The sequence below is a fragment of the Sarcophilus harrisii genome, chromosome 3, assembly GCF_902635505.1.
Source record: "Sarcophilus harrisii chromosome 3, mSarHar1.11, whole genome shotgun sequence".
NCBI lineage: Eukaryota > Metazoa > Chordata > Mammalia > Dasyuromorphia > Dasyuridae > Sarcophilus > Sarcophilus harrisii.
In genome coordinates, this window is record NC_045428.1 from 475,124,116 (window position 1) to 475,150,605 (window position 26,490).

Here is a 26,490-nt window from a genome sequence, read left to right on the forward strand (position 1 = left end):
TTTTGTTTTTTGTTTGTTTTTTAGTTACTTGGGGAGAAAAAGGAGGATCAAAGAAGGATAAGAATTTTTCTTGGAGTAGATGAGATGATAACTGTCAACAGAGAGAAAGCAGAGCTGCTCATTTCTTACTTTGCTTCTGTTTTCTCTGCCAAAGAGTAGGACTTTGAACTTGAAATGACAGAGCAAACATGACTAACAGGAAGTTGATGCCCAAGATAAGTAGGGGGATCATAAAAGAATACCTAGTTGCCCTTGATGAATTCAAATCACCTAGCCTTGGGTCCTGGAAGAACTAAGGATGCTATTGCCAAACTCTAGCAAGTTATGCTTGAAAGGTCCTGGAAAGTGGGAGAACTACAAGATTGGAGAACAAATATCTCAGTTTCCTGACTGAATTTGCCCCTCCCCCCTCCTAGCTACCAAAATGAAAAGAACAATGTTTTCAAAATGTAGGCTAGTGAATGTGGATTTGATTTTTGGGAAAATTGCCATGGTTTCATTAAGTACAGATCATGCAAAATTTTAGTTTGTTGTTGTTGGTTTGTTTTTACCTGAAATGAATATAATTTACTTTGATTTACGCAAACTCTTGATAAAAGTTTCTCATATTTTTCTTGTTAAGGAGATAGAGAAATGTGATTTAATTGCAAGACAATTAGATGGATTCAGAGTTCATTAAATGAGCAGACTCAGTAGTTGTAAATTGTTCCATGTCACTTTGACAGGTCTCCTATGTGGCACCCTGAAGAATCTGTGAATGACCTTGTGCTTTTTAATATTTTTATCAGTGACTTGGATACAATCTTAGATGACATGCTTCTCAAATTTGCACATGACCCTGAATTGGGTGAAATAATTAACACTGGGCAATAGAATTGGGATCTAAAAAAGATCTTGACAGGCTGGAACATTGGGCTAGGAATTTCTATTTTTGAAAAGAACTAATTAAATGTGTGTTGAATGAAGTTCTGCTCTGGGCTATAGCCATAGAAAGATTCTTGCCCCTAAGCAGCCCATGGTCAAATGCAATCAAGCTTATATGCAAATATGTAGCACTATCCTTTTGGCAAAAAGAGGAGGGCTCTTGGTCCTTATCTGAAAGGAAGGATCTCTCAGCTTCTAATTTCAACAGTAGGTATGTACCACACTGAGCCATCTACCACAAACTTTTAAAAATTTATAAATATTTAAAAAAATTTTGTTGATGCTTTTGAATTTTGTATATATGATACATTGGGATAAGGACATGCTGGTCTTGGATTGAAGAAAACCTGAGTTCAAATTTGGCTTCAGACACTTAGTAGCTGTGAGAACCTCAGCAACTCACTTTACCTCTCTCAGCTACTTTTTCCTTATCTGTAAAATGGAGATAATAATAGTGCCTACCTCCCAATGTTGATGTGAATGAAGATCAAATGAGATAATTGTAAGGTGCTTAGCATAATATCTGGCTTATTGTAAATGCTTTATAAATGTTAGCTGTTATTATAAATGTCAGTCATTTCTCAAGCTATTTCCTTGCTCACATATTGAACTCTATTTTTTATCTCAGAAAAGAGTTAAGTAAGATCAGTCTTGTTATTCAGTCTTACAGTAATAATGCAACTTTGGGTATCTGTAGTTCCCTTCCCTTTTGCTTCTTGTCTTTTCAGAGATGGGAAGTGTGTGTGCTCTCTGCTCTGAACCAAAAGATTTAGCTACACTTTCTTGCCCTGTCCCTCTGGTACCAGCAGCTCTTATTCTCTTAGTAATGTTAAGTTCCCATAGGATTGGCCAGTCCGGAGAATTCTCCTGTTTCTCCTTGGGTACTGGATAGCATCTGAACTGTTTATTCTCATCACTTTTACTAGTAAGTTAGATCTCTGGGGCTGTGTATATAATTGATTAGTTTCTAATTGTTCTTCCCTGAAGTATTTCCTCTTGAGAAAAGGCCTTCAGGGCACATTCTCATTTTTAGGTCTTCCCACTGGATTTAGGGTTGATTGGAAATTCCTGAGTTTTCTACTCAGTCTTTTTGTTCATTTCCTTTGTACATAGGAGAAAATTTATTTATCTTGAAAGATCCATTCTTGTTCTGTCTCTTTGATTCCTGGGATGGTCCACCCATTCTGTCCCACCTCTCATCTGGGGTTTTATCTCTTCCCATATCAGTGTGTCATTCTGAACCCATATGCATCTTCCCTATGTGAAGTTCCTATTTGTGTGGGATGTAGGTATGGGGAGCAATGTAACCTTTCTGGATGTGATCATATAACGAAGTTGAGGGACTGGCCTTTCTCTTGGTCTTATAGCATGAAGAATCTTTCTTTCACTTTCTGCTGCCAGCATAACTAAGATGTAGAGAACTCTATAGAAAAGAATGGCAACTCTTGGTTTAACTTAAAGCCTCTGATCTCCTGCATTGCCTATCCTTTTAGGGTAGGAGAATGGTATCTCCATCTCACTGATGAACATTCTCACACCTGGTCGTTCCCTTTTCATCCTAACAATTCTTACTTCTTGTAGATCATCATCCATCTCCATTACTCCCTACCACCTGATTCCTCGTTTCCATCTCACCCCTCCTCTGTGGAATTACCACCTTTTGCTCCCATTTCTGTTCTTCATGATACTATTTGTCCTGATTAAAAAAAAAAAAAGTTATGCAGTAAGATAATAAAACCAGAAAGGAAAGATTATGGAGGACCTGGAATGCCATATTGAGGAGTTGGACTTTTTCATTAGGCATTGGGGAAAAAGGGAGGATTCTGAGCTCAGGAATTGTTTATTGTTGTGCTCTGCTTTTAGACATTAGCTTGGCAGCTTTTTTTTTTTTTTTTTTTTTTTTTTTTTTTTTAAAGGAAAGAGACTGAACACAGGGAGACCACTAAGGAGGCTAGTAGTGTCCTATCAAGATTTATTTAAAAACTAAAATAAAGCCTTGAATGGAAAGGAAGATATGAAATGGATTTAGAAATCCTTTATGGACTGCAAGAATGGGAAGAGAGTCAAAGATAAATGAGGCTTTTAGCCTTAGAAATAAGGAAGTCCAGAGGGAGGAAATGAGGATAGGGAGGGAACAAGCATTTATTAAGCTCTTATATGCCAGGCACTGTGCTAAGTGCTTTAAAAATATTATGTCATTTCATCCTCACAAGAACTCTAGGAAATACATACTATTTTTATTCCCATTTTACAGTTGAGGAAACTGAAGCAAAAAACAGTTACGGATCCTGGGCAAAAAGCCCAGGATCACACATAACTAATAAGTGTTTGAGGGAAAATTTAAACTTAGGTCTAATTGACTTAATATTAATAACCATAGCTAGTGTTTATAAAGTGCTTATGTTCTGGACACTGTGCTAAAACACTTTGGAATTATTATCTCATTTGGGCCTCACAAACAATCCTGAAAGGTAGATACTATCGTTTATCACCATTATATAGATGAAGAAACTGAGGGAGACAGGGATGAAGTGACTTGCCCAGTATCATGCAGCTACTAAGGGTCTGGAGTTGGATTTGAATTCATGTCTCCCTAACTCTAATCTAGGACTCTACCTATTATTGCATCTGTGCAAAAAGCTATCTAGGTTGGCTCTGAATTTCCAGAAAACTCTCAAATAGCAGGTTTTTTTGTGTGGTTGCTCTCTGGTGGAAGAAAGTGCTATTCAGCCTCTTGAATACCTGTAACTGTAGCTGACCCCAAATTTAAAATTACCCTCATCAAAGCAACTGTTACAAATCCGTGGTTTTTATTTGTTTATTTTTACTAAATCCCCTTTCCTCCACCTCCAAGCCAATTCTTTGTTGCTAATTCTCTGAAAAGTTTGAGAAGGGGGTAAAGGAGTTTGTGGGGATAGATCAAGGTCATTTAGAACTTTTGAATTAGAGGTACTAGTTATGCTCCAATCCACTAAAGTCTGAAGTGATTCATAGAGGTACTTTAGATCTAGAGTTAATAATCTCTTGTCTTGGAGGGGGGATGATTGTAATGGTGGGAGTGGCTAAGGTCATTAAATGGGGAAGTATGTAAAGAAAGAACTGCAGGCTTGATTTAAAAGAATGGAAACTTTTAGGAACAGGATAAGTAGCCTGGAAATGTAATCTCCACTGTTAAAAAAATAATAATTCCTACTACTATTTGTGTATTTGAATAAAAGGAACATCAAATTTGGTTTGGTAGAAAGAACACCAGATTTGGTATCTGAGTATGAATTTGCCACATTTCAACTGTGTGACCTTGCCATAGATGCTTCATGTCTTTCACCATATGAATTTCGTTATTTATAAAAATGAGGGAGCTGAACACTGAAGTCTTTCAAGTCTTAATCCAGTGGTTGATTTGGAGTCAGGGAATTTGAGGCTTCTCATTTTCTGATAAGGTTGAATTGCAGAATCATAGTGTTTGAGAATGTCAGATCTCTAAAGTGTTGACTCCATCTAGAATATTTATCCTACACATAATTATTCTGAGAAAGATTCTATATCAGTGTGAACTCCTATCGTCATCATCTCTGTGATACTGTGTACTTGTATGTTTAAATTGCCCCTTACTAAATTGGAAGCTCATTTAGAGCAGGAAAATTTTTTTGCACCATCCTTATATTTTTTGTGTAATAAAATGCCTCATAGGAAAAAAAAAATTAATCTATTGTTCAGTCCCTAAATGAGTATTTATTGTTGATATTATAGGAGTACAGCAGAAAACCAAATTTAACACAAGTAAGTTGACACAAAGAAAAGGAGGAGGGTATTTTTTACATCAGCCATATGAGATTTCTATATAGAAGTGTTCTTTTCTGGAGTCAACTAAACTGTGCTGACTAAACTGATTTGAAATGTTATCCCCTAGATTACATCATTTTGAATTCCAGTCACAATTACCATAACAGAAATCAAAGGATTAGTTAAAAGACCTAGGGCAATCTGATAAACACATTAATGGTCTAGGAACTAGCTACAAATCAAGAAAAGTAACATTTAGAAACTTTGGGGGCAATTGTGTGTCTAGAAAAGAGTCCAACTACTGAGATTCCATTTTTTGGCAGGAAACTAAACCCATCAATATTGAAGGTACATTTATATCCTGATCCTAACATCGGTGATTTAGGAAACAGACATTTTATATATGGAAATTGTGTTGCAAACTAGAGTCTACAAGCATTCTCCACATAGCCTTAATTTTTTTTTCTACTTTAATAAAAATATCCTTTCTCTGTAAATCTGCTATTTGATTCATGACTGTTAGTATTAAGAAGACAATAAAATAATTCTTTAAAAGAAGGAGCAAGTGGGAAGAGATCTTATACTTGGCTAGCCAGGATGAAAAAAGAGAGAAAGCAATTGTAACATACATATTTATTCTTATTCTTCCATCAGCTATCGCAATCATGATGAAAGAATTTAATTTTTTATTTTATAATCATTATTATATGATGCTTTGTATAATGTTTTAATTACCATTCAGATATCATAAAATCATTTGAGATTATTGTTTTGATCTTCCTGTTTTCCCTTTTTTTTAAAAAAACAACAAAATCTAATTCTTTTCCCACCTAATTAATTAACAGGAACTGATCAATTCCTGGGCTTCTAACTTTATTTATATCATAGAATAATTAAAGTGCCCAATCACCAATGATAATTTAGCAGTAAATAGTAGTTCTCTACTCAAGTATTTATTTAGACTACCCTATGATAGAAGGATGAACATGAAATAGAATTCGAATACTTCATTAGCAAATGCAGCGATTCAACTAAAACAATTTTGCATCTTATTTATCTTGAATGGTATGTATTTTTGTTTCTATGGTGTCTTTGTGAAAGTATAAATGATTAACTTGTTAATGACAAATAGATTTTTTCCCCAGATGTCTGTATCAATAATGTACCAGACATCTCTTTTTCTTTCTTTCCTCTCTACAACTATAAGTACTATAAGGTAAAGTCTGTGAAAAGTACTTTTCAGGTGCCAGGACTATTTGAATAACTTACTTAATGGTGAAAAATAGAACCCTAAAAGCCAGGAAACATGCTCAATTTAAACCAAGGCAAAGACATTAAAATATCAGTTTTGATCATCTCAATAAAATTTTGAAACATTTTAGGGAACACTATTAAATATCTATTTTGAACCGCCTTTTGAAGGCAGAGAAGATGAAGAGAAATCAATGACAACCATTTCCTGGAATAAGATAAACAAGTAGGCAGCTTGGAGATTAAAGGCATCATTTATAAGCCATTAATGATCACAGTTGCATGATGCCATAAACACTATTATAAGCATAAATATGCCTGGAAAAGGAAGCATATGTACATAGCAAAAAGAAGTGATAATAAATGTTACCAAGACACTAAAAGAAAACAAGGAAGGTTTCTCTAGCATCTTCTTTTGGTATTTTATAGTGATATTATTGGAATATAGTTAAGAACTGCATAATTATAATTATTAGGCCAATTCTCCCAGAAAGATCAAAGGAAGTAGAAAAGGATTAACATATGCAAAAATAATTATTGCAACTCTTTTTGTAATAGCAAAAAACTAGAAATGAAGGCCTGTTCATTAATTGAGAAAATTGATTGCTACGTGAATACTATTATGCTATGAGAAATTATTAAAAGGATGGTTTCAAAGAAGATTTTTATTATCTGATGCAAACTAAATGGACCAGAACCAGGTGAATAATTTCTATAATAGCAGTTAAGAGAAACAACCCTTAAGACTTAAGAGACTTAAGAGATCTGATAAACACAGTGAGCCTGTTTCCAAAGACTTAATAAAAAAAAAAAAATGCTGCCTACATCTCAAGAGTACCATGATAGAGGTAGAGCCAAGATTGTGGAGAGGACACATACGTCATTCTAAGCTCCCCTTCTACCTTCACTACTAATTACCAAATTTAGCCTCAGAAATAGTGCTTGATTGGTAAAATTTACGAATATTGGGAGTACAACAAATTACCAATTGAAGATAATCTGGAGGATTGCCAGAAAAGGTTTGTCCTGATTGGTGGGAGGAGGCTAGGACAGGCAGGGAGGCAGAACACAGAGGCTAGCACACTGAGTGGACCAGAATAGGTGCAGTCTTCTCAGGTGGAGAATTTGCAGGGAGGCCACTACCATGGGTTGACTGCTCTGCTTTGGTTACAAAGCAGATCAGCAGAGAAGTTACACAAATTCCTAAGGTAGAGTGTACTCCAAAACCCCAGAGCTTAACAAGACCTGGCTACACCCTCCCAGCACTAGAAGTGACTCAGCACGGACCACAGCATAGCTGTGCAGTCCCATTCTGCAGCCATGGGGCTTTTGCCTAGGGGTAGTCACACTTCTGCACAGTGAGGAGGGAGGCTTTGCCCAGGGCAATAACACTTCTGCTATGGGGCTCTTCCCAGGGTACTTCTGCAGTTCAGTTATTCTTTGCAGCCTGTTTGCAGGACAGCTACTGTCCTTTTATCTATCCCTGTTCTGTAGAGGAAGCTGGTAACCTCCTTGTCTTAAGGCAGACCCTAAGGTCTTTTTTTTTTTTTAAATGAGTAAAAACTGGGCTTGTACCCCAAAGAGATAATAAAGAAGGGAAAGGGACCTGTATGTGCCAAAATGTTTGTGGCAGCCCTATTTGTAGTGGCTAGAAAACTGGAAATGAATGGATGCCCATCAATTGGAGGATGGTTGGGTAAATTGTAGTATAGGAATGTTATGGAATATTATTGTTCTGTAAGAAATGAGCAGCAGGATGAATACAGAGAGGCTTGGAGAGACTTACATGAACTGATGCTAAGTGAAATGAGCAGAACCAGATCATTATATACTTCAACAACAATACTGTATGAGGATGTATTCTGATGGAAGTGGATTTCTTTGACAAAGAGACCTAACTCAGTTTCTATTGATCAATGATGGACAGAAGCAGCTACACCCAAAGAAAGAACATTGGGAAATGAATGTAAAATGTTTGCATTTTTGTTTTTCTTCTCAGGTTATTTTTACCTTCTGAATCCAATTCACCCTGTGCCGCAAGAGAACTGTTCAGTTCTGCAGACATATATTCTATCTAGGATATACTGTGACATATTTAACATATATAGGACTGCTTGCCATCTAGGAGAGGGGGTGGAGGAAGACTGAGGAAAAATTGGAACAGAAGTGAGTGCAAGGGATAATGTTGTAAAAAATTACCCTGGCATGGGTTCTGTCAATAAAATGTTATTATAATAAATTAAAAAATAAAATAAAATAAATAAAAAATAAAAAATGAGTAAAAAAGCCAAGAAAACTCTAACTATAAATAGCTTCTATCCAGAAAGAGAACAAGTTTTCAGCCCCGAGGAGACTAATAGCAGACAGTCTCCAGACACAACCCTAAAGGGGGATGTAAGCTAGTTCCCATCACACAAGACTCTCCTAGAAGAAATTATAAAAGATCTTAAAAGAGAGCTACAAGAAAAATGGGGAAAGGAAAGAGTAACTCTGCAAGAGAGTATGGAAAAGGTATATAACTCACTAAAAGAAAAATTTGATAAAGTGGAAAAAGAAAACAACTTTCTGAAATGTAAATTGGAAAAGGTAAAGAACTCCCAGGGAAACAGAATTTGTGAATTGGAAAAGATAAAGAACTCCCAGGAAAGTAGGATTTGTGAATTGGAAAAAAGAAAATAACTCAGTAAAAAAAAAAAAAAAAAAAAAAAAAAATTAGTGAAATGTAAAAAAAAATTTAGAGCAAAACAACTCATTTAAAAACTCAATTGGACATATACAAAAAGAAGTTTAAAAAGCCAATGAAAAAATAACTCATTAAAAATCAGAACTGAACAAATAGAAATGAATGATTCATTGAGACATCAAGAATCAGTCAAGCAAAACTAAAAAAAAAAAAAAAAGAAAAGAAAAATAATAGGAAAAAATGTTAAATATCTACTTGGAAAAACAACAAATTGCAAAATAGACCTAGGAGAGATAATTTGAGGATTATTTGATTTCCTGAAAATTATGATGAAAAAAAGAGTCTAGACACTATTTTACAGGAAATCATCAAAGAGAACTGCGCAGATGTAATAGAATCAGAAGGTAAAATAGATATTGAAAGAATTAATCAAATACCTTCTGAAAGACACTCTAAAATAAAAACTCTGAGGAATATTGTGGCTCATTAGACTAAGGAAAAAATATTACAAGTTGCCAGGAAAAAACCAATTCAAATACCGAGGAGCCACAATAAGGATCACTCAGGATCTAGCTGCTTCCACATTAAAGGATCGAAGGGCCTGGAATCTGATATTCCAAAAGGTAGAAGAACTTGGAATGCAGCCAAGAATAAACTACACAGCTAAGCTGAACATTTTTCTTCCAGGGAAAAAGGTGGACATTTAATGAAACAGGTGAATTCCATTTGTTTCTAATGAAAAAACCAGAGCTAAACAAAAAATTTGACCTCCAACTATAGGACTCAAGAGAAGCAGAAAAAGGTAAAAAGAACTCTTGAGAAATGCATTTATGTTATGGATATACATAAAGAGTGCATATATAAGGGCAGCTAGGTGGCCTAGTGGATAGAGCACCAACCCTGAAGTCAGGAGGACCTGAGTTCAAATCTGGTCTCAGACACTTAACACTTCCTAGCTGTGTGACTCTGGGCAAGTCACTTATCCCCAATTTCCTCAGCAAAAGAAAAAAAAAGTGCATATATAATTTGATTTTACTTCTATATATAAAAAAGGGAAGTATAAATGGAAAGGGGATAGTATCAGAAAAAGGGAAAAGGGAAGATAAAAAGAGGGAAACTACATTCCACAAAGAGGCAAAGGAAATCTATCTTATCTGAGGGAATTTAGAGAGGGGGAATTGCATGAATCTTTCATCAGATTTGGCTCAAAGAGAAAATAATTGACATATTTGGTTTACAGAGAAACTTCTCTCACCTCATTAAAAAGTGGGAGAGGTAAAGGGAAAAGGAAAAGAATAAAAAGGGAAAAGTACAAGAAAGGAGAGGGATTCAAAAGGGGTGGGAGGGATTCTAAAGAGGGAGAGCTTCGGGAGGCAAGTGGTACCCATAAGTCCAATATTGGGTAAGGGGGTAAAGTGGGTAAGAAAAAGAAAAACATAATTGGGGAATAATAAGATGACAGGAAATATAGAATTAGTCATTTTAACCATAAATGTGAATGGGATGAACTCTCCCATAAAACAGAGGCGGATAGCAGATTGGATCAAAAGCCAGAACCCTACAATATGTTGTGTACAGGAAACACATTTAAAGCAGGGAGATACATACAGAGTAAAGGTAAAAGACTGGACCAGAATCTATTAATAATAAAAAAAAAAAAAAAAAAAAACAGGGGGAGCCATCCTTATCTCAGATCAAGCAAAAGCAAAAATTCATCTTATTAAAAGAGATAAGGAAGGAAACTATATCTTGCTAAAGGGGAGCATAGACAATGAAACAATATCAATACTAAACATAGCATCTAACTTCCTAAAAGAGAAGTTAAGAGAGTTGCAAGAAGAAATAGACAGCAAAACTATAATAGTGGGAGATCTCAACCTTGCACTCTCAGAATTAGATAAATCAAACCACAAAACAAATAAGAAAGAAATTAAATAGGTAAATAGAATTTTAGAAAAGTTAGGTATGATAGATCTTTGGAGAAAACTAAATGGAGACAGAAAGGAATATACTTTCTTCTCAGCAGTTCATAGAATCTATACAAAAATTGACCATATATTAGGACAGAAAGATCCCAAAATTAAAGGCAGAAAGGCAAAAATAGTAAATGTATTCTTTTCATTTCACAATGCAATAAAAACTATATTCAACAAAAAGCTAGGGGTAAATAGACCAAAAAGTAATTGTAAACTAAATAATCTCATCCTAAAGAATGATTGAATGAAACAACAAATCATAGACACAATTAATAATTTTATCCAAGAAAATGATAATGATCAGACATCATGCCAAAATTTGTGGGATGCAGACAGTGGTAATAAAGAGGAAATTTTATATCTTTAGAGGCTTACTTGAATAAAATAGAGAAAGAGAAGATCAATGAATTGGGCTTGCAACTTAAAAAGCTAGAAAAAAGACCAAATAAAAAACTCCCATTCAAATACTTAGCTTGAAAATTCTAAAATTGAAAGGAGAAATTAATGAAATTGAAAGTAAAAAAAAAAACTATTGAATTAATAAATGAAACTAAGAGTTGGTTTTATGGGGGAAAAAAAAACAATAAAATAGAGATGACAACACTCCCTAAACTAATTTATTTATTTAGTGCTATACCAATCAGATTCCCCCCAAAACTATTTTAATGACCTAGAAAAAATAGCAACAAAATTTGTCTGGAACAACAAAAGGACAAGATTTTCAAGGGAACTAATGAAAAAAAAATCAAATGAAGGTGACCTAGTATCAGATCTAAAATTATATTATAAAGCAGCAGTTACCAAAACCATTTGGTATTGGCTAAGAAATAGACTAGTTGATCAGTGGAATAGGTTGGTTTCACAGGACAAAATAGTCAATAATTATAGCAAATTAGTATTTGACAAACCCAAAGGTCCCAACTTTGGGAATAAGAATTCACTGTTTGACAAAAACTGCTGGGAAAATTGGAAATTAGTATGGCAGAAACTAGGCATTGACCCACATTTAACACCATACACCAAGATAAGGTCAAAATGGGTTCATGATCTAGGCATAAAGAATGAGATTATAAATAAATTAGAAAAACGTAAGAAAAGTTTACCTCTCCGATCTGTGGAGGAGGAAAAAATTTGTGACCAAAGATGAACTAGAGACTATTATTGATCACAAAAATTTGATTATATCAAATTAAAAATTTTTGTACAAACAAAAGCAATGCAGACAAGATTAGAAGGGAAGCAACAAACTGGGAAAAGATCTTCACAGTTAAAGGTTCTAATAAATGCCTCTATAAGGACTCTATAAGTCAATATAGAGTCAATTCTCTATATGTTTTTAAAATATATAGAGAATTGACTCTATAAGAAATCAAGTCATTCTCCAATTGATAAATGGTCAAAGGATAGACAATTTTCAGATGAAGAAATTGAAACTATTTCTAACCATATCAAAAGATGCTCCAAGTCATTATTAATTAGAGAAATGCAAATTCAGACAACTCTGAGATACTACTACACACCTGTCAGATTGGCTAGAATGACAGGGAAAGATAATGACGAATGTTGGAGGAGATGTGAGAAAACTGAACACATACATTGTTGGTGGAATTGTGAATATATCTAGCCATTCTGGAGAGCAGTTTGGAATTATGCTCAAAAAGTTCTCAAACTGTGCATACCCTTTGATCCAGCAGTGCTACTACTGGGCTTTTATCCCAAAGAGATCTTAAAGAAGGGAAAGGCACCTGTCTGTATAACAATGTTTGTGGCAACCCTCTTTGTAGTGGCCAGAATCTAGAAACTGCGTGGATCCCCATCAGTTGGAGAATGGTTGGGTAAATTGTGGTATATGAATGTTATGGAATAGTTTTGTTCTGTAAGAAATGACTAGCAGGAAAATTTCAGAAAGGCCTGGAACTTTACATGAACTGATACTGAGTGAAATGAGCAGGACCAGGAGATCATTATATAATTCAACAACAATACCATATGATGATCAATTCTGATGGACATGACTCTCTTCAACAATGAGATGAACCAAATCAGTTCCATTTGTTCAATAATGAATAGAACCAGCTACACCCAGTGTAAGAACTTTGGGAAATGAGTGTGAACCACTACATAGTATTTCCAATCCTTCTGTTTTTGTCAGCTTACATTTTTGATTTCCTTCTCAGGTTATTTTACATTATTTCAAAGTCTGATTCTTCTTGTGCAGCAAAATAACTGTATAGATATGTATACATATATTGTATTTAACATATACTTTAACATATCTAACATGTATTGGTCTACCTGCCATTTGGGGCAGGGGTGGGCAGGAAGAGGGGAAAAGTTGGAACAGAAGGTTTTGCAAAGGTCCGTGCTGAAAAATTACCCATGTATATATCTTGTAAATAAAAAGGTATAATACAAAATTAAAAAAAAATTAAAAAGAGTAAAAAAATATAAACTTAGTGCAGAATGAATCACTTTTTTTTTTTTTTTTTGACATAACTAATACAGGAATTTGTTTTGTGTGGCCATGCATGCTGTCATGAGGATTTTATTTTCCTTTTTTTTTTTTTTAGGGGAAGTGTGGGGAAAAGGGAAGTAGAGAAAAATTGAATTGATTTTTTTAAGCACCTCATAGGACATGAAATCTGTGGCACCAGTGTAAGGAAAAATCTATATCAATGAAAGCTTGATTTAGAGTATGTTTAGAAGTAATGCAACTAATTAGATCTACAGTGGAATTAGAGCACCAAGTCTAAAAGCTAGTTCATCCTAGGTATCATGAGTAACAAATAGGTTAACATGGATATTACTAATAGAAGCAGGAAGAGATAATAGATTAAAGACATTGTAGTAACAGATTTGACAGGGCTTAGTGGCTAAATTTTCTTTTTGAGATATAAATGAACTAACTGGTAGACTATTCCAAATATGAAACTGAAACCTAAGAGAGATGTTAGGGCTGAAGATATAATTTTATTAATCATTTTCAGAAGTTGGGATTAGATTGCCTATGGAGAGAGTACTACTTTTATTATTTGGCATATTCTATCTTCAGTCAAGTTATTGTAACTTTCTGTTTTTTTGAGTATTTTACATTTTATTATATAAGGATTCAGAAAAAGTCTGTGTACAACATATATTTATGTGTGTGTATATATATATATATATATATATATATATATATACATATATTCTGCCATGATAGCATTCAAAATTTATATGAAAATGTTTTTTGAAATAAGACGTGTATTTTTTTCTAATATGAGAAAACTAATGGATTATTTTGTTTCTTTTTAGCTCAGTCATTAAAAGAATTTGCCAGATTACTTATTGCAGTGGAAGAAGAGAGGAGAAGACTGGTATGTATTATTTTCTGCCATTTTAAAATGTAGCTATTTGTACAAACTCAGAAATGATGACCTGCAATCTTATTTTCCCCTCAATTTATTTGTTCAGTGAAATCTGTGGTTTGGCACCGTTTCCAAAACACCACATTTCAAGCTCTCATAGTGTAAGAATCTCAGAAATAGGAACTTAATAAATAAATGACTGAAATAAAATAGCATCAAAGAGTAATTGTTATTGCTAATATATGCAGACACATTTCAGTAGCATTCATTTTTTAAAAGAATGAAAAGGTAAATATTTTATTGTCAATATTAGTGTTATCCAACATTTTTTCATCTTAATTTTTTCACTGTTTAAAGTTGTCTTTATTTATGTAGCTGTAGTAATTGTATTCATTATTCTTTTGGTTTTGTTTCGTTCATTTTGCATTACTGTGTCATACCATGCTGCTTTCAGACCTTAGTGATTGTAACTTTTGCCATTAGTAGGATTCCAGCAATAGCATATATTAGAATTTTTCTTAGCTATTCCCCAGTTATTTCCAACTGCTGTTTCTGCTGTTTATAAATAATACTGCTATGATTTTTGTTTTTGCATAATTAGGTCTTCCCCCTTATTTTTTCATATATATATATATATATATATACACACACATACATAATCATGTTAAACATTTCTATATTAGTCATGTTGTGAAAGAACAATCAGAACAAAAGGGAAAAACCACAAGAAAGAAAGAAAAAAAAACAACAAAAGGAAAGTAAAAACAGTATGCTTCAATCTGCATTCAGTCTCCATGATTTTATGTTTGGATGTGGATGGCATTTTCCATCTATTTACTTCATCTACAAGTCTATTGGAATTGTCTTGGATCACTGTATTGTTGAGAGAGCTTAGTCTATCATAGTTTATTATCACACAATGTTGTTATTGTATATAGTGTTCTCCTGGTTCTACTCAATTCACTCAGCATCAGTTCACGTGTGTCTTTACATATTTTTCTGAAGTCTGCCTGCTTATCATTTCTTATAGAATAAAAGTATTACATTGTATAAATATACCACAACTTATTCATCCATTCCCCAGTTGATCACATCCCCTTAATTTCCAATTCCTTGCCACCACAAAAAGAGCTCTTAAAAAGATTTTTGTATATATGGGTCCTTTTCACTTCTTTATGATCTCTTTGGGATACAGTAAATCTTTTCTTTTTGTTTGTAAACTCCTTTGTGGTTAATTGATTTTTATCCTTTGGACACAGAGAAGTAATATTTATTAGATCCAAATTTAACTAACTAAAGTAAAGTAGAAAGGAATTTTAGAGATGAATTACTCTATCTCTTAGTCTTTTGAGTTTGGAAAATGCCAATTTCATTGGTGTGGACATTCATTCTCCTCCATGGTTTCATAGATCACTTATTTTTGTGATTGAACAGTTTAAAACATGATGGTCAACCTTCTGAAGGTAAGCCTTTTTGGACTTAGGCTCATCTTCAAATGACAGGCACGTCATCAGAACCATGATCAAAATTGTGATTCTATTTTTGCTGGCATCTAGAAATCACATTATATATTGTTATATTAAATATTTTGGGGGAATCTATTCCTCTGTTACTTTCCTAAAAGATAACTCTCTAACTTACATTGGCAAAAATAAAATCTTTTTAAACCTTGGATACCAAATAGAATGTGAAGGAAAATATGAAAATGAAATAGACATAGAGGATTAGTATTATTAATGGCATAAGCCTGAAGGGAAGTGCTTTTATGTGACTTAGAAAGATATAAGGAAATGTACTTTAATTGTAACTATCCCTTAGTGAAATGCTTATTTTCTGTTGTTTCATAAAAACTGATTGTGTGTTTTTGTGTTGTTAAATTTTATTATAAAATACACATAAAGTCTATTTTATTAAAGAGCTTAAGTTCTACTGCCTTCTTTTTTGAACATTTTCTTAGTAAATGGAATATCTTTACTTAATTAATTTAAAAGAACTTTTGGGAAGGAAATCAGATCAGTTTTGTTCCTCAATATCTTCTCCAGATGAATCTAAGAAAAATGACCACTGAAGTTTCCATGGACACAATGCACATAATTCAAAGTGCACCTGGACAAGGGAAAACACACACACACACACACACACACATACACACAAATCCCCAAACCTATTCACTCTTAAGCCAAAAAAAAAAAAAAAAATTGATTTTTTTTTTTTTTTATTTCAAGCCTTGGCTATTTTGATTTATTAAGTTGGCATGAACAAATATACCAAATATTATTTCTACCTGTATAATATCTTATATTCTTTCTCTCCATTCACATTGGTACTACCACAGAATAGAACTAGTATAAAACAGAACGGAATTCATTTTTCAAATCTAAAACCCCTTCTCTCTTTGAAATTTCCCTATTATTTTCAAGTATACTACTATCTCTTGTTACTCAGGCTTATACCCCCAATGTTATCCATTGACACCTTATCCACACTCATCCCAAACAGCTAGTCCATTTCCAGGTCTTGCTATTTTTACCTGCACAATATCTGTCCTATGTGCTTTCCGTCTCTTTACTCACACAGGTGCCATCTTGCTATCAGATCCCAGTTCTTCCCCACTGTGGTTTATCCTGTCATAAAGCATCAAAGTGATCTATCTTCCTTAAGTGGAAGTCTTGTGATGTCACACTTCTTTCTGCTTCATCCTATTCATTAAATACCAGTGGTTTTTGCCTCTGTTACATTCCCAGAACTGTAGAAGTGGTTTGGAATATCTTGGGAATTGTAAAAGGAGTTAAAAAGCATGGTTGGGGTACTGTAATTGAATCTAATAGAATATAGATCTCCTAAGTTCCTAGAAGATCATTTTTTTAAATGATTGTTGATTGAACATTCTAAGTCTTTCTTAATGCAGTTGTGGGTACCATTTTCCTTTTGCATAGGTTGGACTTTTTCATTCTTGATCCCTTCAAAGGAACTGTACCTTCTGTGAATCACAGATGTCTCTATTTGCCCTGTCTTATACATTCAATAATTTCAACTTGTATTATGGGTTTTTTTAAATTATCCCAGTAATTCACAAGTTTCACGTGGATAAAGACTGTTTTCTTTTTCATCTTTGTATACCAGGCATCCATCATAGTACCTTGTATCTGACTTTTCTTTTTTTCCTATTAAATATGTTTTATTATTTTTAACAATAGCTTTTTATTTTCAAAATACATGCAAAGATGGTTTTTACCATTCACCTTTGCAAAACTTTATGTTACAAAATTTTTCCCCTCCTTTTACCTCACCTTCCCCTAGATAGTAATACAATATGTATTAAAATGTGCAGTTCTTCTGTACATATTTCCACATTTATCCTATACAAGAAAAATCAAATCAAAAAGGAAAAAAAAAGCAAGCAAACACCACCAAAAAAGATGAAAATACTATTTTGTGATCCATTTTCAGTCCCTATGGTCTTCTGTCTGAGTGCAGATGTCTCTCTCCATCACAACTCTATTAGAATTGGCCTGAGTCACCTCATTGTTGAAAATGAGTCAAGTTCATCAGAATTGATCATCACACAATCTTGTTTTGTTATATATGTTGCTGTGAATAACGTTGTCTTAGTCCTATTTATTTCATTCAGCATCAATTCATGTAAGTCTTTCAAGGCCTTTCTGAAATCATCCTGATGATCAAGAACAATAGATAGAACAATAATACTATTCTATAATTCTATAATATTCTAAAACAATTATATAATTTTATAATATTCTAGAACAATAATATTCCATAACCTTCATATGCCATAACTTATTCAGCCATTGCCCAACTGATAGGCATCCACTCAGTTTCCATTCCTTGCCACCACCTTGCTAATTTTGTGTATGTGAGTCCTTTTCCCTTTTTTATGATCTCTTGGGGATATAGACTTGGGAGAGACACTGTTAGATCAAAAGGTATGCACAGTTTGATAGCACTTTAGGATAGTTCCATATTGGTCTCAAGAATGGTTAGATTAATTCCCAACTCCACCAGCAATGTCTCAATTTTCCCACATCCTCTCTAACATTTATCATTATCTTTTCCTATCATTTTAAACAATCTGAGAAGTGTGTAGTGGTACCTCAGTTGTTTTAATTTGCATTTCTATGATCAATAGTGATTTAGAGCATTTTTTCATATGACTAGAAAGAGCTTTGATTTCTTCATCTGAAAATTGTGTTCCTATTCTTTGACCATTTATCAATTGAAGAATGACTTGTATTCTTATAAATTTGAGTCAATTGTCTGTATATTTTATAAATGAGGCTGTAAATTCCCCCCCACCTCCAGTTTTCTGCTTTCCTTCTGCATTGGTTTTGTTTGTACAAAAACTTTTTAATTTAATATAATCAAAGTTATCCATTTTGCATTTCATAATGTTCTCTACTTCTTCTTTGGCCATACATTTCTTCCTTTTCCACAAATCTAAGAGGTACTTTCTTAATAAATGTGACTTTAATTATAATTATAATATCCCAGAGTTGGAAGAAAATTTAAATATCAACTCTTCTAACCCTTACTGGAAAACATGAGATTTATCTTTGAAAACCTGAAGTTTATTCATGGCACATCATATAAGAACTTATTACCTATAATATTTGATTAAATAGATCTCCCCATTCTTCAATATATTTGTATGAATGAAATTTTTCTGTTTTTTTTCCATTTACCTAATTTAAAAAAAAATAAATCAAACTTAAATCCTTATAGATAACTTCTTAGTAAATTGTTTTATTTAGCTTTACTCAACAGGGGGAATTTATTTTGTTTTGTTTTCCTCTGAAATATCAGAAAGGTACTATGAACCCATCTTGGTATTAAGAAATAGTATCCAAAACTTTTATGAATCACATGTAGAATATATGTATATTCCACATGTGATTCATAAAAGTTTATATATATGTGTGTGTGTGTGTGTGTGTGTGTATCTTTGGGGATATAACCTAAATTGTTTAGTCCATGTTAGTTATTTTTTTTAAAAAAAGTACAGTAGAATTACATCATCTGTAGAAGAAATATAGCTTTCAGGTTGAATGTGAGGTTGTTATGCCATGTGTCATATGCTTGAAGAAGTCATGTGTGCCAGGAGCTGTGGTCATCTCTGGAGAGAGGAAGAAAAAAAAAAAAGGGAAATTTCTGCTGAACCTCAAGGAGTTTATATTTAATTGATGAAGAATAGTGAATATGGAATTGTAGTGGTCTTAGTGGAGGAGCAGGAGACCCATGAGGTCAAAGATGGAGTCCATTTATTTCAAGTCCTCTCAGCCCCTAAATACCTTAGTAGAATTACATCACCACAGCACACTGTTATAGATATGTAAATGTCTCTAACTGTAAGTATCCCTTGCTTCATGTAGAACACAGGTGGTCATGCCCTCCTTGACTTCTCAGGAAGGGTAAGAACACAAAGGAGCCAAACCAGACATTGTCAGCAGGATCCCTCTGGGATGAAGGGTTTTATACCTTACCCAGAGTTCCCCCACTATCTGTGGCTCTCTACATGGAACTTTGAAGGAATAAGCACCTGTAAAACAAAACAGTACAAACATAACTATCATTATAGAACATTTCCGTGTAGTACTTCAACATCTTGAAGTTTGATTAAGATTACATGAAAATGTATGTGATTTTCTTTAATCTCCTAAATCAATTTAGTACCTAACCATATTTATAGTTAGTTCAAGTAGGAGAGGTCAAGAGTCTAGGTATTGCTATAAAAAATGAATTTGAAGTCTTAGCTGCCATATTGAATTTGGGGCAAGGTAATATAATTCCCTTTAAGTGATCCTATGTAGAAATTCAATCTAGTTAACTTGCCAGAATGAGGCAGATACCATGTTATGGCCAAGTTGAGCCACTCAGTAGAGGTGGTACTTCACTAACTCCTCAAAACTAACAGGTTGCAGGGGCAACACAGAGCCATAATTCTTTTGTTTTGTTTGCTTCCTCCATAGCTGCATTTTTGGTCCAGCTTAATTTGTGTTAAACTCAGGAGACATCTTAGATTTTTCTTCTCAAATTAATTCCTGTTCTTGGTCAACTCAGAATTGTCTTTGTTTATTTTTCTTAGTTTGATCTCCCTGGGGAGATAGAGCTTAACATCCTAATCATGTTTGAAATCTGCATTGTGCCCAAAATTAACAATGAGTCTTGTCACTCACTCTTTCCCTCTACTGCCTCCTCCACTCCCTACCCCCTAAATGGTAGCCTGAATATATTGTCATGAAGTTGGACACATTACTTATACATTCAATTTCTGAAATGACTTCAATTTCTCTTATCCAGCTAACTTCTTCCATTGCTGGTTCCCTGGGGATATAACACCAAATTTAGTTAATTGCTTTAGATACTAGAAAAGATAAGGTAGGGAGGGGTAGGCAGAAATCCACCTTTAACACAAGTACCTTCTTCTTGGAAGAATATTTTAAAGAATTACAGAAGAAATGAAATAATTTGATATACATTTGATAACTTTAGAAATTTTATGAACTGTAATAACCTATTTCTAATAACTTTTATAAAAAAGTAGGGAAGGCTCATTATGGGCTAGAGAATTATCTCAAACTGACCTTCACACACTTAGGGATTTGGAGAATACCAAACACATTTTGTTAAGCATTTTTTCCATCATTTTGAAACCGGTGTATATTTCAGGGGAAATTTAATCCATATGTTACTGATTCATTGACACTCAATTTATCAAATTACTGGTTTGTGAGAGCAATTTAATCCTTAAGCAAGTCTAATAAACTTTTTTTTTTTTTGTAAATATTTTTAAGACTTGTTTTCTTTTAACTTAATGCCACATTCTAGCCAGTACTAAATGAACCTTGACCTGGATATGATTAAGTTTGATTTAAACTAAGAATCTATAATTTCAAAGAGAATTTGCAATAGTTGATGACTTACATTCTTTTCTAATAACAACAATTTTTCCTTTATTGTTTTAAAATTTTGCAACAATTTTTCAGAATGTAATTATTGATTCATTAGATAATATTGAGATTTAAGCTAGGTGCTGCTTTCTGTAGAGTTCAGTAAATTTAGAAATCATCCAATTATTTTCATTATCTCAGATAAAGTATAAAAGATAAATAAAAACTCAATGAGCATATGAATTCTGATGTCTTTTGGTTGTAAATTTAACTTCTCTTGGAAAAAAATGTTAGGTGTGTGCTAACATACCAACATTCTTATGCAGTGAATTCTTTATGCCACGTGAATTGTCCCAAACTGAAAATTTCTTTAAGAAAAACTGGGGGAAGGGAGGGTGAAAAAGAAAGGAAGGAGGGAATAAATTGTAGTCTAGACTGAACAGGAAAAGTAGGATTTTGAAACAGGTTTGTTGTGTGTTTCTAGACTATTTGGACTTTGGTAGGATTTTTTTTTTCTCCTAAGTATTTTAGAAATTGGACAGAATGATAATTTTTACATTTATAGAATTATGGAATGTCAGAGTTGGAAGGGAATTGAGAGTCTAATTGAAAGTCCATCCAATTTAACTGATACCTTGGTTTAGCTATCATAGTCCCTTTTATAATGAGCTTCAATAAGTAGTCATTGAACCATTGCTTGAATATCTCTGTTCAGGGACAGGATCCTTGAAAATAATACACTTCCTTTTATAACCCAATTCCCCAGCTTCTGGGCAAATTTTCAGTTTTAGAAAATTTTTCTTAATTTTTACCTAATTCTTTCTCTATTAAAATTCTACCTACCAGTTCTCAAATGGCATAATCCTAAGACCCTTTACCATGTTGGTCAAATATTCCTCTTAACCCTCTTTAGTTCATTACCCAAATTGAACTCTAATATTTTTTATATGGTCTGACCAGAGCAGGATGTAACTAGACAATCACCTCTTAATGCTTAACAGTGTGTTTCTCTTAATGTAGCCTAAAATTGCATTAATCTTTTTCTCCTAAATAAGCAGATCTTCCCCATCTTACACTTATCAAATTGATTTTTAGAACCTCCAAAACTGCTGAGGCCTTACAAACTTTTGATAATATAGAATTCCAGTCCTGATATCCTAGAAGTGATGAAATAGATATGGCATTCCATTACATTATCTAAAAAGAAGGTAGGCTTTTTGAGAGCAGGAAACTTGTTTTTCTAAATCTCACTTCGTAGTGTCCAAAAGAGTAAACTGCAAGTCATATACATTTTCTGATTGTTTTAGTGAATTATATAAGTCTATAATGGGCTTACTTTAATAAGAATAACAAAATGTTATTATATATGAACAACTCATTTGTTTAAAATTTTTTTATTTACTAATTTCCCCCTCTTCATATGTTACCCTCCCACAGAACTATCTCTTGTAACAAAGAATTTTTTTTTAATGAAAGTGAACAGAGCACTGCATATAAAGATTTTTTTAAGTTCAGTGATTGATTTTGCTAATTATTTTTCTCTTCCTCCTTTTTCCTTTTCTTTCATTAAAAAAAGATTTCTTTTTTTTCTTTATGAAAGAAAATGAAATTTTTTTACTCACTGCTTTTCAATTTCACTTTTTCAATTTCATCTCACTGCTCTTTAGAGCAGTGCTCTAACACCTGTGGATTATCCACCTTGATAAAGGATTTGAAAAGAGATGTCTTTTATATTAATTCTTGTCGATTTTTATTTTGTTCTTCAAAAGTTTTGTCTACAGTCACATCTATGCCAAAGAAGTATAAATTTGGGATAGCATTAATTCTTTACCAACAAAAAAATCTTTTCCTTTGCAAGCTGCAGGGTCTCTATTTTTGAAACAAGTAATTTAAGGGCTTTGGGAAGTAGTTTTCTTCTTTCCATTTACAGTGTTTCTACTTTTTATGTATTGTTTACTTGGCTCTGCTTATTTCACTTTACATCTGTTTGTGAACTTTACATCTGTTTGTGGTCATCATATTCATTGCTTCTTATAGGACAGTAATCTTTTTTTGCATTCATGTACCAACATTTGTTTAGCTGTTCCCTAAACAATGGGCAACTGCTTTGTTTTCAATCCTTGGCTACTACAAAAAATTACTACTATAAATATGTTTTATGTATTAGAATATGAAAGGCAGATCATGTTGATTACATGAAATTCAAAACCATTTGCACAAACAAAATTAATGCATGTAGCATTAAAAAAAACCAAGTAGTCAACAAGGGAAAATTGTATTTAATTTCTTGCATAAGGGCTTGGTATTCAAGATAAATAGACAACTAATGTGTATGTAAATATATATGCATATATATACACACATAGGCAGATGGTGTATGTATACATGTGTGTACATATATATACTTATCTATATATACACATATTTATGCATATATATATACATGTGTATATATGTATACCTACCTATATACATATATATGTATTACACACACGAATACACATGTCATTCTTCAATGCATCACTGGCCCATATTTGAAGTCTTTGTAACTTTTTAGAAATTGCCAGGGCTTATACTCTTGGGGAAAAAAAAAATCCTTAGAAATGAAGGTTCATGGAATGGTAGATTTAGAAGTAGAAGGACTTTCTGGAGCTTTAATGAAAGATAATATAGAATATGGTATCTTAAAATGTTTTATTTATTTATAATTATTTTTTAAAATAGCCTTTTATTTTCAAAATACATGCGAAGAGAGTTTTCAGTATTCACCATTGTAAAACCTTGTGTTCCAATTTTTTTTTTTCTTTTCCTTTTCCCCAATCTTCTCTCTTACATAGCAGTTAATCCAAGATAGGTTAAACTTGTACAATTCTTCTAAACTTATTTCCACATTTATCATGCTGCACAAGAAAAATCAGATCAAAAAGAAAAAAAAGTAAGTAAACAACAACAAAAAACTGTGTTCTACACTCAGTCCCCGCAGTCCTCTTCTTGGGTGTAGCAGGCTCTCTTCATCCCAAATCTATTGAAATTGCCTTGAATCACCTCATTGCTGAAAAAAGCCAAGTCCATCCCAGTTGATCATTACATAATCTTGCTGTTACTGTGTACAAAGCTTTCTTGGTTCTGTTCATTTCACTTAGCATCAGTTCATGTAAGTCTCTCCAGATCTTTCTGAAATCATCCTGGTGATTGTGTTTTATAGAATGATAATATAGAATATGGTATTTTTAAAAGACATTTAAAAATAAAGGTAATAGTCTTAAAATACTCTACTGGTATTCTTTATTCCAAGTAATCATTTCCCAGAACCGTTTGCATTATTTCTTTTATTATGTAACTTTGGCTTGAAGACCCAGTTGTATGAATTTTGCTTCTCATAAAATGTTGGCATGGGCTTGTCAGGGAGACAAGCAAAGAACAGAGAAGTCTCTTTGAATCTTCTAGATTCTCAGATGAAGATAGAATAAGAAAGAATGACTTTATAAAGAACCTAATATCAGTGGAGCTGGGATTTATTCTTCATTTAGGCTGTAAGTATAGGGATCAATTTTAAAATTCTATGGTCTTTGAGGAAATAATTTAATTTATTGGTGTGCTTTAGGGTACTATAATGATTATGCAATCAAAAACTGTGTGAGGGGCATTAATGAAAATTAACAATTCCTCTTATGTTCGTTAAAGTCCATAAATGATACTTGGTATAGAATAGGTCTAGAGTTTGTAGTGATTATTCTGTTCCTTCTTTGAGGGGCACTCTCTTTTAGTTAATTTGCTGCATATCAACATCTGTACCTCTAAATTAATATTGTTACACTGTAATATGCAAGGATTTATAGGAATTGATACAAATTGAACAGAACCAGCAGAATAACTTTTATAATGATTACAACATTGTAAACAAAACTATAAAATATTTAAGAACTGTGATGACATAGTGATATCACAACTACGGAAGACTGATGATGAAGAGAGTTACTACTTTCCCCCTTCAAAGAGAGATATGGAATGATATGTGCATTTTCTGTATTGACCAAAGTGTGCATTTATTTTGAACTAATGATATTATTTGTTATAAGAAAGGCCTTTTTTTCGGTGGGGGTGGAAGGAAAAGTTAGTCAGGCAATGTAATTATGCAAGAAAGAAAAAAAGGAAGAAAGAAAAGAGCAACAGAGAATCATGAAACATAGGAAAACAAAAATAAGTTTAGAAGAGAGTTCAAGAACCAAAGATCCTGGAACCATTTTCCACTTTTGGTCCTTACATTGTCCTTAGCTTTTGCAAATCACACTTAACTTTTCTGAATCACAGAGATGCAGGTTTCCTAAGTTAAATCTCTCTATTCAAATAAATGAATTATCCAAGTGATGCGTAGTAGTAGAGAGTCACAATTTCTTATATGATCCTGTTTTTTCTATTATTAGAGCTCTTCCTGTTTCTTGATATTTGTCAAGTTCATTAATAATAAAGAAAAAAACTTTGTATATTTGGGGTATAGGTGAAATAAAGGAAGATGTGAATTAACTAAATACCATAATTTTGATACTTATTAGCAGAATTAGACAAAAGGGTGGGTGGAAGTAAAGTTCAGATAATTAGTACATGTCTCTCATGTGATAATATGTTCTACTAATTTGCCTTCCTAGAGGTGTTATGGTGTCTGTGTCCCTAAAGGGGGTGATGTATGTTATGAGTGTGTGTGTGTATTTCTGGCCTGATGATATTAGTTACTGCTCTTTGTCTAAGAGCCTCTCCCCTGCCTTAAGGGCTTTCCAGTGCTAATCAGTTAGCCAGGACCCTGACATCATGGAAAATTTAGAATTGATTCTTGTTAAAATTGATCCACATGTTGGGAAAGTGGATACATTCCTATTCAGGCACAGGGTTTCCTCTTGTAACTGATATCATCCTTATGGAATTTATGCCATAACTTTAGGCTAGATTGCTAGATTTAAATGTGTGCTTTGTAGACTGACAAATCACCAAAAACATTCCCAAGCTGGAGTTTGGAAAGATCATAGCAACAGAGATTTAGAACTGAAGGAGACCTTAGAGATAATCTAGTGCTACCTCTTCATTGTGCAGATAAAGTAGCTGAGCCCCAGAGAGACTGTAATTTGCCTAAGATCTCACAATGGTACGTGACTTGATTCCAAATCCAGTACCTCTTTCATTCAGTATCTGTCTCTAGAGAGGTTTTGGACACTCAATTGCAATATTTATTATGTGACCTCAGAGACCTCTTAGCCTCTTTCAGCTTCTCTTTCTTCATGTGTCAAATGGGGATAATAATACTTGCCCCACTTTTCACAGTGTTATTGTGAGAAAAACACTTTGTAGACTTTAAAGTACAGGTATCCCACAAGTCTTAGTGCTGTTTTAAGCTTTTAGTAGACTAAAACTTCATTGACTTTTGGGAACCTTATGTAAATTGTTTTTAATTGTTCTCCCCCCCTCCCCAAACCTTTTTGTCTGGGATTTGATTTTGCCTATTATTTTAAAAAATTAAAAAAAAAAAAAAGATTTAAAATGTAATGCCACCCCCCCCCCCCAAAAAAAAAAAAAAAGTTTAGACAAAATGCCTGGAATAAAGTCATATTGTTCTAATATTCTCTACCCTG

At 33.3% G+C, this 26,490-nt stretch overlaps 1 protein-coding gene across 1 annotated transcript in view; it reads left to right on the top strand.

The window, feature by feature from the left end:
• Positions 1-26,490, top strand: part of ARHGAP42 (Rho GTPase activating protein 42) — a 384,162-nt gene that overhangs the window by 109,541 nt on the left and 248,131 nt on the right. The window contains exon 3 of the mRNA XM_003764271.4: positions 13,912-13,973. Coding sequence (XP_003764319.1) covers positions 13,912-13,973 — 62 coding nt within the window. The remainder of the gene's footprint in view (positions 1-13,911; positions 13,974-26,490) is intronic.